At 38.9% G+C, this 15,183-nt stretch overlaps 1 protein-coding gene across 3 annotated transcripts; it reads left to right on the forward strand.

The window, feature by feature from the left end:
- Positions 1-681: 681 nt before the first annotated feature.
- On the forward strand, positions 682-13,465 carry LOC133624303 (uncharacterized). Of its 3 annotated transcripts, none has more exons than XM_061987787.1 (6): positions 682-802; positions 5,554-6,444; positions 6,513-6,573; positions 6,660-6,720; positions 12,541-12,651; positions 12,724-13,465. In XM_061987787.1, the coding sequence occupies exons 1-6, from the start codon at positions 760-762 to the stop codon at positions 12,838-12,840; spliced, it is 1,284 nt and encodes a 427-aa protein (XP_061843771.1). In that variant the 5' UTR covers positions 682-759; the 3' UTR covers positions 12,841-13,465. The 3 variants fall into 3 exon arrangements, 2 of the variants coding, with proteins under 2 accessions (XP_061843771.1, XP_061843780.1); XM_061987796.1 differs by having other exon boundaries at positions 6,663-6,720; XR_009817984.1 differs by lacking the exon at positions 6,660-6,720.
- The last annotated feature ends 1,718 nt before the right edge of the window (positions 13,466-15,183 follow it).

Genomic DNA, 15,183 nt, shown 5'->3' on the forward strand with positions numbered 1-15,183 from the left:
GGCTGAAGCGCATAGTGCAAAGACTTTCTGAACAGTCAGTTGCTACAGAGCACCAAACTTAATGTGACCTTCCAATTAGCCCACGTACAGTACGCAGAGAGCTTCATGGAATAGGTTTCCATGGCCGTGCAGCTGCATCTAAGCCATAAATCACCAAGTCCAATGCAAAGTGTGGGATGCAGTGGTGTAAAGCACGTCGCCACTGGACTGTAGAGCAGTGGAGACACCTTCTCTGGAGTGATGAATCACGCTTTTCCATCTGGCAATCTGATGGACCAGTCTGGGTTTGGAGGTTGCCAGGAGAACGGTACATTTCGGACTGCATTGTGCCGAGTGTGAAATTTGGTGGAGGAAGAATTATGATGTGGGGTTGTTTTTCAGGAGTTGGGCTTGGCCCCTTAGTTCCAGTGAAAGGAACTTTAAATGCTCCAGGATACCAAAACATTTTGGACAATTCCATGGGATGGCGCTTCAAGTTCATATGAGTAAAGGCAGGTGGCCAAATACTTTTGGCAATATAGTGTAGTTTGACACAGGAACAGACTAACTCAAATTACTTCCCACAGTAAAATGCATTGAGTGAGCTCAGCGCTTCGCTATTTGTTCATTTTCGGCTGAAGTGTTGTCGTCTCTGACAGGAAGTCAATTTCTGACTTAACCTTGCTCTCATTTCCTTTGTGAGAGAAGAAAGACGTCTGTCTTGATGCGGTCACGCACTGCGTCTTCATGCGCATGCAAATACTGTTTTGACTCGTAAAGATGGACCCCGGTTTGACGGACCTCCTGAGTGATGCATTTTCAGGTAAGCAATAGGGGAGAAAAAGGTTAGTTGTCACACAGTTTGCTCTGGTGTGAATTTCTCGTTATCAAAACATATTTTAATATCATGAGAAAGAAGCTTAAAGTGTTTGCTTGAAATGTGATTTCCCAACTCCTTGTAACAAAGAGATCAACTAAAAATAAGACACTGACATATTGTGACAACAAACCAATCATAGGATGGTTTTCAAACACTAAAAGGTTGTTTTTTTTAATGGGAAAAATATTTTTTAAAGGCAAGACGATTAAAGTAAATCAGAAAATGTAATTGTTTTGACAGGTTGACAACTGCCCGACTTCATGCAATTTAACACAGAATGTGCAAGGAACATAAACAGGAAACAAACCTTGAGAGACCAACCTATGGTATATGTGGTATGCATAAATATAGGAGCAAATTTCACAACTGTGTAATGACTAGTTTGCTACAGTTGATGGTAATATTTTAAACCAAGGATATTCAGTTAAATTGATCTAAGGGCCACATTTTCAGGACACTAAGGACCAGGGGGCCAAACTTCTCCTTTCACTAGTGGTGGAAACAGAATTTGGTATACTTGTATAGGTACCAACCCAAGTATCTACTGTACTACCAGGTATTGTCTATATACATAAATCAAACGGTGTTGTATTTCAATACCCTCTGTTGCACGTGACGTCACGTTCAGTTGCAGACTTGGTGGGGAAACAACCAGTTAGCACTCAGAGCAGACTCAGCCAGACTGCCTCCAAGTAATGTTAGTAATTTACATGCCAGCAGAGCAAAAAGAAGCCGCTCAAAAGTACAGTAAGACTCTACTTTTTAAAATGTGCAAGTTCAATGCTAATTTACATTGGATTTGCCATACCCGTGCCACTGATTAGCATTAGCAATTTCACATGGCGATTTCAACTCCTCCCAATTTGGTAATAAAAAATACAACTAAAATGCATGTGACAATCAAACAGCTAGGGCCTCATGTAACAACAGTTGTGTTCTTACTAAAAAATAGACGTACATTCCAATCCGGAAAACTAAGTATGCCAGAGAAATTCCGATGTATTAAAGTGTGCGCATGCAAAAAGCCAAGCACATTTCTTTTTTACATCGCAATCAACTCGAAATTGGTCCCACAACCCGGAAAGAAGAATAGTATTGGAAGTGAAGGTTCACTATCAACACTGGAGAGCCACTGATTACAGTGTCTTGTGCGAGGTAAACATTGTTTCTTCCCATTTACTTACGTTTTGTAACCGGATGGTAGCCAACACAGCTAGATAATGCAGGATCACACACTCGATGTTCAAAATGGCGTTCGATGTTTTCTTTGTCTGCACAGCGGAAGACTTCAACGCGCATGCGCACAACATTGACCCACTATCTGACCCAAAACTAAGAACATTCCCGGAACGTTCGTAGAACATGCAAACTAATGTTATGTTCAGGCTATTTGTCAACTTTATTGCAAACATTCTCAGAACATTCCCCGAACGTTCCCTCTGGACGAAACCAAATGGGAACTACACAGGAAGGTTACTGAAACGTTCCGTGTTAGTTTTGTGTTTACCTGCAGGTAAACACAAAACACAACATCTGTGTTTTATTCAGGAGAGAACACACAGATGCTAATACAAATAATAACAGAAGAAATGAACAAATTAAAAAGATGGTTTGACAAAAACAGACTATTTTTGAATCTCAGTAAAACTAAAATATTGCAATTCGGTAACAATAAAAGAAAAAGGTAAACACAAATACAAATAGACGGACATTAAAAGAGTAAAATCCACATTTTGGATGTAATAATAGATGAAAAAATGAACTGGAAATCTCGTAAAAAAATATACAACATAAAGTGGCAAGAAATATGTCAATAATAAACAAAGCAAAAAGTCTTCTGGACCAAAAATCTCTCTAAATTCTCTACTGCTCGCCAGTGTTACCATATATGAGGGATTGTGCAGAAATATGGGGAAACAACTACTAAAGTACACGTATTCACTTAGCATATTACAAAAAATAAAGAATAATTAGAATAATACACAATGAGTGACATACAGTGATTACAAATACATTGGAGGCAGCCACAACAGTCGACATACTTCACACACAAGTGACAATTTCACTGTGACTGATGTTTTAAAGCTAATGAAGATTTTGTCAAAATAAGGGTAATCATTTTTTTTTTTTTTTGGTCGTTCTTTGTGTTTTTCTTATGATTATTGCGCCGTCGGGTGCGTGATTGAGTCCCTGCTGGTCACTAACACTGCAAGAATGTAGCAGCAGAGTGCGTCAAATACAACCGCAAAATTATACTTTCATGAAATAAAAGAACGTTTTATTGTGATTATATGAGCTGGAGAATTTTAGATTATTTTGGTTTGTTTCGTCAGAAAAACTAACGTCAAAATGACAGCAATTGCATGCATCCGGGCACAGCTGCACACTTCCTTGGTAGTAGTCATGGCGCTTGTTTTTTAGTTGGGTTTAGTTAGGTTTCATCTAGAGGTACGCCAAAAAAATCACTTGATTAAAGTACAGTGTTTTTTTCCTATATTAAAACACAGTGTTACTGTTCAATCTGTGTGTAATGTTACAGTGGGCAAAAATATTGAATATACCTCTGCCTTATTTTTTATGTTTTTGAAGGTGGTACTTGGTGAAAAAAAGCTTGAAAACCACAGTACTCGAGGATAAAATAATGAATTAATAAAAATACTAATGTTATTTTCTGAAGTACTAAAAACATTTAGTGCAAAGAAATCCCACACCGCAAGGGTAAAACATTTATTTTTGACCTGAATATTTATAATTTGACAAAAAACACAAAAAGTCCTCGCACCTCAAGTTCAGTCATCTCATTCTAGAAAGGATTATGTACAGTTGTGGTCAAAAGTTTACATACACTTGTAAAGAACATAATGTCATGGTTGTCTTGAGTTTCCAATAATTTCTACAACTCTTATTTTTTTGTGATAGAGTGATTGGAGCACATACTTGTTGGTGACAAAAACATTCATGAAGTTTGGTTCTTTTATGAATTTATTATGGGTCTACTGAAAATGTGACCAAATCTGCTGGGTCAAAAGTATACATACAGCAATGTTAATATTTTGGTTACATGTCCCTTCACTGCAATAAGGCACTTTTGGTAGCCATCCACAAGCTTCTGGTTGAATTTTTGACCACTCCTCTTGACAAAATTGGTGCAGTTCAGCTAAATGTGTTAGTTTTCTGACATGGACTTGTTTCTTCAGCATTGTCCACAAGTTTAAGTCAGGACTTTGGGAAGGCCATTCTAAAACCTTAATTCTAGCCTGATTTAGCCATTCCTTTACCACTTTTGACGTGTGGTTGGGGTCATTGTCCTCTTGGAACACCCAACTGCGCCCAAGACCCAACCTCCGGGCTGATGATTTTAGGTTGTCCTGAAGAATTTGGAGGTAATCCTCTTTTTTCATTGTCCCATTTACTCTCTGTAAAGCACCAGTTCCATTGGCAACAAAACAGGCTGAGAGCCTAATACTACCACCACCATGCTTGACGGTAGGCTTGGTGTTCCTGGGAATAAGGGCCTCACCTTTTCTCCTCCAAACATATTCCTGGGTATTGTGGCCAAACTGCTCAATTTTTGTTTCATCTGACAAACCAGTATGTGCTCCAATCACTCTATCACAAAAAATAAGAGTTGTAGAAATTATCGGAAACTCAAGACAGCCATGACATTATGTTCTTTACAAGTGTATGTAAACTTTTGACCATACTTGCCAACCCTCCCGAATTTTCCGGGGGACACCCGAAATTCGGCGCCTCACCCGAAAACCTCCCGGGACAAATATTCTCCCGAAAATCTCCCGATTTTCAGCCGGAGCTGGAGGCCACGTCCCCTCCAGTTCCATGCGGACCTGAGTGAGGACAGCCTTTTTTCACGATGGGAGGACAACAGGGTGACAAGAACTAAATCATCCAGACAAGAGATACATTGTATTATTATGTTTATCTTACCTAAAAATAAAGATATTTATTAATTTAAAAAAAAAAAAACTAAATAAATGTTTACTATATTTTGCTAAAAACATCAACATTAATTGTATTTTTATTTTTTCTGACTCCATATTACATCCAGCCATAGAATTATACCGGTACATTAAAATAAACATATTTGAAATAATTAATTTTAAATTATCATAATAATTCATTTAAAATGACCATATTTAATTATTAAAATAATTGTTTGTTTATCAAAAACTTTAGCATTTTATTTATTACATTTTCAAGCTCTCAGAAGCCAAGTTATGTTTTATCCATGTTATATTTATGCAAGTTTGAAGTATCAATGATCTAAACACAGTTTTGTTTGCATATTTTCAGGATATATATATATATATATATATATATATAATAATATATATATATATATATATATATATATATATATATATCCTGAAAATATGCAAACAAAACTGTGTTTTTATCATATTTTATATATATATATATATGGTGAATTCTAGCTGTCAATATACTCCTCCCCTCTTAACCACGCCCCCAACCACGCCCGCCCCACCCCCAAACCCCACCCCCCGAAATCGGAGGTCTCAAGGTTGGCAAGTATGCTTTTGACCACGACTGTAGGTGAGCTCTGATCCTGATTCCGTGAATTACCATGCCACAATTTAAGAAAGACAGCGCCCTCTAGTGTCGAGATACAATGTGTGAATGCAAAAAGGTGATGACAATGATTTGGGCTCTTACAGTAACATCATTCCCTGACGGGGACTTTGAGACTTTGAAGCTGGATGAAAGTGATGGAGGAGAGCCGGAAGAGACAGGCCAGGAAGCAATTTATGACACAAGAAATGTGTCTGTTGAGGACATTCCACACACACATGAAGATGTAAATGTTCAGACCCATGAAGACCGCTTGCATGGAACACCTGAGGACATCCGCAGGAACCCGGAAGAGGAATATGATGACTCGGCAGAGGAGGAGAAAGGAATGGCAGATTTCTTATCAGTTCATGATGTCTCCTGTAGCCCAGAAAATAGGGAGGAGTTTGGTAAGGGGCAAGGTCTAATCCTGGACAACCTTCAAGATGAAGATGTGAGTGAGGATTTTGTGACTATTCCTAAAAGTGATGAAGGAAATGAGAAGAAAGAAGAAAAGACGCAAGTGGACTCATTTCATACAAAGGTTGAGGTAAAGGAAAATGTGGAAGAACTAATAGCTGATGTCCACGAGATGAAAGATTTCTCAGGTGAGGAGCACCAAGAGGCAGGAGAAAGTTATGCAGATTATCCCTCAGATTTCTCTTCCTGTGAATATGTGGAACATGAAGCAGAAAGATGTTTCCAGGGGAGCACTGACGACATCGCGTCAAAAATACCCGAAAGAGCAGAAGATCCTGAAATGTTAGACCTGAACGTCCCTCCACACCTTGGGAATGAGGTCACCATGTTGGCTCAATGTGAAGACGTTAAAATCTCTGACCGGGGATCCTTGGATGACGGCTTCGTCATCACCACTCAAGCTTTGAGCTTTCCAGAAACATCAGTGGAGCAGGAGAGCAGCTGCGAAGAAGAGCAGGAAACAATCAAGGCCTTTTTCAGGTTTTATAACGACAGCGACAGAGAGCATGACAGAGAAGGTAAGATCACATGACACCCATGATGTCAACATAAAAAAATGAGTTATGTGTATTTGTTGTGTTCATAGGAAGGGAGACCAAAGTTCAGTTTTGCACAAAACCAGTGTCTGGAGTCTGCCAATATGACAGGTAATCTACTAACTGTTGTTGTTATTATTACTAACAGCTGATTTGTTGGGAGATACCCCAAAAATAATTGATCCCTGCATCTTCAGCAGTGAGTCCCTCAGCAGCTCAGAGGAGGAGCAAGGCCTGAAAACGGTAGAAGAACCGGAAGTAAGAATAACAAGCTCTATACTTTTCATTTTAGGAGCTTTAGAAATGATATTATTCACAGCATTAGTAGGCCTTTTTGATTAAATCTCAAGTGGGCTACTGCACAAGGTACATCTGCATTCTTCTCCTCTTGGCCAACTTGGCCTTAGTTTGTACAATAGGGGGCAGCGAAGTCGCAGAAATAGGGGATGAAGAAGAAAGCAGAGGACAATCATTGGTACTTTAACTTTAACTACACACAGACATAACTAGATAGGCCACACCCCTTTACGTTGCATGTCAACATAAGCCTAAGGTACAAATCCAGTTTCCATGTGAGTTGGGGAATTGTGTTAGATGTAAATATAAACGGAATACAATGATTTGCAAATCATTTTCAACCCATATTCAGTTGAATATGCTACAAAGACAACATATTTGATGTTCAAACTTATAAACATTTTTTTTTTTTGCAAATAATAATTAACTTTAGAATTTGATGCCAGCAACACGTGACAAAGAAGTTGGGAAAGGTGGCAATAAATACTGATAAAGTTGAGGAATGCTCATCAAACACTTATTTGGAACATCCCACAGGTGTGCATGCTAATTGGGAACAGGTGGGTGCCATGATTGGGTATAAAAACAGCTTCCCAAAAAATGCTCAGTCTTTCACAAGAAAGGATGGGGCGAGGTACACCCCTTTCTCCACAACTGCGTGAGCAAATAGTCAAAGAGTTTAAGAACAACGTTTCTCAAAGTGCAATTGCAAGAAATTTAGGGATTTCAACATCTACGGTCCATAATATCATCAAAAGGTTCAGAGAATCTGGAGAAATCACTCCACGTAAGCGGCATGGCCGGAAACCAACATTGAATGACTGTGACCTTCGATCCCTCAGACGGCACTGTATCAAAAACCGACATCAATCTCTAAAGGATATCACCACATGGGCTCAGGAACACTTCAAAAAACCACTGTCACTAAATACAGTTGGTCGCTACAACTGTAAGTGCAAGTTAAAGCTCTACTATACAAAGCCATCCATCCATCCATCCATCCATCCATTTTCTACCGTTTATTCACTTCGGGGTCGCGCGAAAGCCATTTTCAACAACATCCAGAAACGCCGCCGGCTTCTCTGGGCCCGAGCTCATCTAAGATGGACTCATGCAAAGTAGAAAAGTGTTCTGTGGTCTGACGAGTCCACATTTCAAATTGTTTTTGGAAATATTCGACATCGTGTCATCCGGACCAAAGTGGAAGCGAACCATCCAGACTGTTATCGACGCAAAGTTCAAAAGCCAGCATCTGTGATGGTATGGGGGTGCATTAGTGCCCAAGGCATGGGTAACTTACACATTTGTGAAGGCACCATTAATGCTGAAAGGTAGATACAGGTTTTGGAACAACATATGCTGCCATCTAAGCGTCGTCTTTTTCATGGACGCCCCTGCTTATTTCAGCAAGACAATGCCAAGCCACATTCAGCACGTGTTACAACAGCGTGGCTTCGTAAAAAAAAAAGAGTGCGGGTACTTTCCTGGCAGTCCAGACCTGTCTCCCATCGAAAATGTGTGGCGCATTATGAAGCGTAAAATACGACTGCGGAGACCCTGGACTGTTGAACGACTGAAACTGTACATAAAACAAGAATGGGAAAGAATTCCACTTCCAAAGCTTCAACAATTAGTTTCCTCAGTTCCCAATCGTTTATTGAGTGTTGTTAAAAGAAAAGGTGATGTAACACAGTGGTGAACATGCCCTTTCCCAACTACTTTGGCAGGTGTTGCAGCCATGAAATTCTAAGTTAATTATTATTTGCAAAAATAAGATACATTTTATGAGTTTGAACATCAAATATCATGTCTTTGTAGTGCATTCAATTGAATATGGGTTGAAAAGGATTTGCAAATCATTGTATTCCGTTTATATTTATATCTAACACAATTTCCCAACTCATATGGAAACGGGGTTTGTAGTATAGGGACAAAGTGTCAGAATATTATTATCGTTATAGACAGCACGGAAACGAAGACAACAAGAATACTAACATAGTGCTGCGTACGGTTGCAAAATACGCAATACACTATCTTTCATACGTATGTTTTTTTTAACAATACAATAAAACGGGTATTAATAGCATGTTTTTGCATTGTAAATAAAGTACACCGCATAAAAATCAATAGAGAAATAAGCAGGTTATGAGTTATTTTCACTGTACAAATTTCATAGCTGACAGAAATTTCATTAACAAGTTATCTTTGTGTATTTCTGCTCTTAAAATGAATCTGGCAGTAATTTCCCATAATATCAATGTGTATATGAGTAATGGCTACATAAGTAATTGAACTTAAAATGCCCCCTTTTCCTTCCCAGACTAAATATGCCGCCCCATTCTGGTGTAACGTCATCTATTCCAGTGTTTTTCAACCACTGTGCCGCGCGGCACACTAGTGTGCCGTGAGATACAGTCTGGTGTGCCGTGGCGTGGGAGATCATCTAATTTCACCTATTTGGGTTAAAAATATTTTTTGCAAACCAGTAATTATAGTCTGCAAATGATGTGTTGTTGTTGAGTGTCGGTGCTGTCTAGAGCTCGGCAGAGTCACCGTGTAATACTCTTCCATATCAGTAGGTGGTAGCCGGTAGCTAATTGCTTTGTAGATGTCGGGAACAGCGGGAGGCAGCGTGGAGGTAAAAAGGTGTCAAATGCTTAAACCAAAAATAAACAAAAGGTTAGTGCCCCTAAGAAAAGGTATTGAAGCTTAGGGATGGCTATGCAGAACGAAACTAAAACTGAACTGGCTGCAAAGTAAACAAAAACAGAATGCTGGACGACAGCAAAGACTTACTGTGGCGCGAAGACGGCGTCCACAAAGTACATCCGAACATGACATGACAATCAACAATGTCCCCACAAAGAAGGATAAATACAACTAAAATCTTCTTGATTGCTAAAACAAAGTAGATGCGGGAAATATCGCTGAAAGGTAAAACATGAAACTGCTACAGGAAAATACCAAAAAAAGAGAAAAAGCCATTAAAATAGGAGCGCAAGACAAAAACTAAAACAATACACACAGGAAAACAGTAATAAACTCCAAATAAGTCAGGGCGTGATGTGACAGGTGGTGACAGTGCACCTACTTTGAGACAAGAGCTATAGTGATGCATGCTTGGTTATGGTTTAAAGTCATATCCAACAATTGCGACAACGACTTTTTACTGTCAACTGAGTTTCATTTTTTAATGACGTCTGCTGGTGGTGTGCCTCCAGATTTATTCAACACAAAAAATGTGCCTTGGCTCAAAAAAGGTTGAAAAACACTGATCTATTCTACAGAACCAGAGCTCATTCTCTGCATAGACAGTGTGGACAAAGGCACATTAAACTATTATTTTGATTACTTAATTGCATGTTTTTGTCGCCCTGGGCCATGATTACTTCAAAACTGATAGGGTTAACATTATGAGTAAAAAATAAGTATAAGATAACCACCATTTCCGGACTTCCTTGCCCTTCCAAATGTGTTCCCTTGTGCTCTTCCAGCATTTCCTCAAGCATCTTGAGGAAAACATCAGTAGAAGAGGATGCAAAATAGAATACGAGCAGCTTAACCTTGTTCGTCTCTTGTTTTTGAGCGCTAAGTGTGCTCTTCTTTCTTCGTTTTTCCCCAGGTTCTGACTCAGTATTTATAAACTCTGACCAAAACCCATATTCTCGTAAATCAGAATCGTTAAAATAATTGCTGCAAATTACACTAGTCTTGCTTGGTCTTGCCTCAATTTGACTGGAGAGGTCCATACTTTCCTCATATTGCCATCATTTGGAAATGTATGCAGGCTGACCCTTTCTTTAGTTGTATTGATACAACCTGCAACAATGCATCTGGCAGACATATTTGATAATTCCTCCATACGCTGAGCGAAAATAATATATAAAAGATGTCACCTAAACACATACTATGCAATATGAAATTTCACATAGTCTTCTGTAGGTAGCGTCAGCAGGCTAATGCAGGCCCGCCCACATTTTGGAACTAAAAGTAAGTGTTCCAAAATGTGCTGAAACAAGTCTAAAATCACTACCATGTAATTATTTTTTTATTTCTTGGGAGGGTGTTACCTGTAGAAATTTTAAAATCCAGAACCATGAAATAAGTGCCAATGTTGTCAGCATAAGAGGGGCCTTGAAAATGGGAAATTAGCCCTTGCCAAGATGGCCGCCACTTGACTGTAAGCTATATATCAATCAATCAATCAATCAAAGTTTACTTATATAATCCTAAATCACGAGTGTCTCAAAAGGGCTGCACAAGCCACAACGACATCCTCGGCTCAGATCCCACATCAGGGCAAGAAAAAAACTCAACCCAATGGGATGACAATGAGAAACCTTGGGGGACAGCAGATGTGGGGACCCCGCCCCCCTGGGTGATCGGTGCAATGGACGTCGAGTGGATCTAGCATAATAGTGTGAGAGTCCAGTCCATAGTGGATCTAACATAATAATGTGATAGTCCAGTGCATAGTGGATCTAACATAATAATGTGATAGTCCAGTCCATAGTGGGGCCAGCAGGATTGATTGATTGATTGAAACTTTTATTAGTAGGTTGCACAGTGAAGTACATATTCCGTACAATTGACCACTAAATGGTAACACTCGAATAAGTTTTTCAACTTGTTTAAGTCGGGGTCCACTTAAATTGATTCATGATACAGATATATACTATCATATATACTATCATCATAATACAGTCATGACACAAGATAATCATCAGGGTGTATACATTGAATTATTTACATTATTTACAATTCAGGGTGTGGAGGGGGGGGGGGGTTAGGTTTGGTTGTTATCATCAGTCAACAATTGAGAACAGAAAAATGGATATTGAAACAGTGTAGGTCTGACTTGGTAGGATATGGACAGCAAGTAGTGGACATAGAGAGAGAGAGAGAGAGAGATCAGAAGGCATAAGAGAAATATCTGCATTTGATTGTTTACATTTGATTATTAACAACAATCCGGGGAGGGTGTTAGTTTAGGGTTGAAGTTGCCTGGAGGTGTACTTTTATTGCGGTTTTGAAGGAGGATAGAGATGCCCTTTCTTTTATACCTGTTGGGAGCGCATTCCACATTGATGTGGCATAGAAAGAGAATGAGTTAAGACCTTTGTTAGATCGGAATCTGGGTTTAACGTGGTTAGTGGAGCTCCCCCTGGTGTTGTGGTTATGGCGGTCATTTACGTTAAGGAAGTAGTTTGACATGTACTTCGGTATCAGGGAGGTGTAGCGGAGTTTATAGACTAGGCTCAGTGCAAGTTGTTTTACTCTGTCCTCCACCCTGAGCCAGCCCACTTTGGAGAAGTGGGCAAGAGTGAGGTGGGATCTGGGGTGGAGGTCTAGAAGTAATCTGACTAGCTTGTTCTGGGATGTTTGGAGTCTAGATTTGAGGGTTTTGGAGGTGCTAGGGTACCAGGAGGTGCATGCGTAATCGAAAAAGGGTTGAACGAGAGTCCCTCGCCAGAACCCTCATGGTGCTTTTGTTGACCAGAGAGGAGATTCTATAGAGAAATCTCGTTCGTTGGTAGGAGATATAGGTATTTAGCTCAACAGAAAACAAAACAAAAATCCCATTCCTGCCTTACTTCCGTTACTTTTGGAAGTCAATTTTAACATCTAAAAATAACACTTTCTGGATGATAATTTTCCAGAAGAAGCAGAGCAGCAATTATGGCACTTCCACCCAATGAACGTCTTACAGTATACGTACAGGACCCATTTAACCATGCATTAAAAATACACAGAATGTTGAAATGTTTTGTCGCCATGCAGGAATGGATGGAGCGACCAAAAAGTCTGCAGATTAAAAGAGATTCTCCATCAGGCGCTTTAAAACATGAGACAAACATCAACAACACTCAGTTGTGCAACAGCAGACATGAGGTGACGTTAACATTGATATTGAAATATTCATTTATCATGCCTCTTGTTTATTTTGATTTTGTTTTCCCTCAGTATCCAAGATTGCTGAAGCTAATGCTGATGACAAGTCTGGTGACTCTAATAGGCCTGCTGATGTTTTGGTTGGCTGTACACCAAATGGACTGGCTTGCTTTATGTGTCTTCTTTTAGGGTGGAAGCGGTGTATTTTTATTATTTTTATTTTTTTTATGGCTACACTTTGAGTGCATTGATGTGTGAAACTATAGCTTGATAATTATGTTGTGTCCTTGTGCTGTAATATCTATTTGTTACAAAACAAAACTATATGGCTGTAAGATAATGTTTGCATATGTACAACTTTAATTTGCATTTTAATGTAAAATTGCAGAATAGTAGCTTTAAGCCCGCAGACTGCAGTGTTAACTCATAACATATTAAGTGATTTTTATTGCTTGTCATCAATGGTGCAAAGTTAGATGAACAATTCATATCAGTAAGCAAAGGCCATATTAAAGATGTATTGTGCAAATTTGTTTAACCCTTATAGTATATTGAGACTTTTTCATCTTTCAGGCAAATTGCTCTATTTTTGGCCATAACTTTGGTTGTGTTACTCTGAATATACTTTTTTTTTTCCCCCTAGGAAAAATTGTTTTCATGTTCAATTTTAATATTTTTGTTTCAAATTCTTTCATATTTCAATGATACACTGAGGAATTATTTTAGATCAGAACAAAAAAGTCCTCCTGGAGTCAGGTGTGTATAAATAAATGGTGTATTCATATTTTTTTCCCCATTTTTCCTCCAAAATAAAACCCTGAAATTAGAAATGCATGGTTGTATTGTGTAATACCTGTGCAATTAATAATATTTGCTATAATGGTGGGGACTTTATTGTCCAATGACAACAAAAAGCTATTAGGTTTGGAATCTTGACACAGCAAAACATAAACCAATGCATCACAATTAGTTGTATTACTACAAGTCGGATCTTTATCTCAGTGTCCCAGCTCTTTTACATTTACTGCATGGATGATGATAACTCATGTTATGCTATTTTTGACAATTGGATCAAAACTGGCATTCAAAATGTAAAGTAAAAAAACATGACATAATAGCTATTTTTAGATTGAAGATATGTGTAAAAAATATATATTTTTATTATAAACCCCGAATGCAGCTGGGATAGGCTCCAGCGACCCCGAAAGGGACAAGTGGTGGGAAATGGATGGATGGATGGATTTTAATGTGTGGTTAAAAAAAATAGAAAATAAAAACGCTCCAGCGACCTCGAGCGGGACAAGCGGTAGGAATGGATGGATGGATGGAATCCCAATTTTTTAAATACAATTTTAACTCCCAAGGACTTTTTAGTCCTGGTGACACTTAATTTTTTTTTTTTTTATTATTTATGAGACTCGGTTAATCCATTCAAATTAGTAATACAGTGGTCATGTGACACTTGGAAAGGCTCAGTTCTGCGTATTTTCATAATAAAAGCAAAGAAATTCTAAATCTGTTGAGGTAATGTCATTTAAAAAAAAAAATACAATATTGAAAAAAGATTGTCTCTGAATAAAAAACTACCGAATTTAACTTAAGAGTACCAATATAATTTCATTTCATTTTTATTTATCTCCTTTATTGATGTGCAGCTTTGATAGACAATTATACCACAATTATTCAGTTATACAGCATACTTGCCAACCCTCCCGGATTTTCCGGGAGACTCCCGAAATTCAGCGCCTCTCCCGAAAACCTCCTGGGACAAATTTTCTCCCGAAAATCTCCCGAAATTCAGGCGGAGCTGGAGGCCACGCCCCCTCCAGCTCCATGCGGACCTGAGTGACGTGTTGACAGCCTGTTCACACGTCCGCTTTCCCACAATATAAACAGCTGATGATCGAGGGCGAGTTCTTGGTTTCTTATGTGGGTTTATTGTACGGCAGTTTCATTAACGTCCTCCCAGCGCGGTAACAACACACAACAACAGCATTTCGTCTACGTAAAGCAGTTCGTCTGCTGTAAACAGCAATGTTGTGACACTTTTAAACAGGACAATACTGCCATCTACTGTACATGCATATGTGACCCACCCATAATGTGTCACATTTTTGTGTTGATTTATTTATTTTATTTTGTGGTTTGAATTCGTTTTTGGAGCTGTCATTACACATTTATCAGTATTCACATTGGTCAGTAGGGGGCAGTAGGGCGTTTCTTCCCAATTGAATGCTATCACCTGCAGACCGGAAGTGTCTTGTCATTCTGATGAGCGCGACCAGTCTGTGAACAATTGAAACATCCTGTGTGCTTTTTCCTCCTGTATAACAGGTTAGTTTTGGTGAATCAACTCACTGAATAACATCCATGTGATCTTTATAAGTTTAAGTACACATTCTGATGGTGGAGCCTAACTCTAAAGTGTTTGTGAGTTGTAGTTTGTATTTGTGAATGAATCCAGTGCACAGCTGCAGTAATCAATACAAAAAGGCGACGTGAGTGCGCAATGTTTATATAGGAACTTCTGAT

This window comes from Nerophis lumbriciformis, linkage group LG01 (assembly GCF_033978685.3).
Source record: "Nerophis lumbriciformis linkage group LG01, RoL_Nlum_v2.1, whole genome shotgun sequence".
Classification (NCBI taxonomy): Eukaryota; Metazoa; Chordata; class Actinopteri; order Syngnathiformes; family Syngnathidae; genus Nerophis; species Nerophis lumbriciformis.

Excerpts from the sequence above, each read along its gene's own strand:
- LOC133624303 (XM_061987787.1), top strand. The coding sequence starts at position 760 with ATGGACCCCGGTTTGACGGACCTCCTGAGTGATGCATTTTCAG. Across the intron at positions 6,574-6,659 it reads GGAGTCTGCCAATATGACAG|CAGTGAGTCCCTCAGCAGCT; the intron begins GTAATCTACTAA and ends CTGCATCTTCAG. Across the intron at positions 12,652-12,723 it reads TGTGCAACAGCAGACATGAG|TATCCAAGATTGCTGAAGCT; the intron begins GTGACGTTAACA and ends GTTTTCCCTCAG.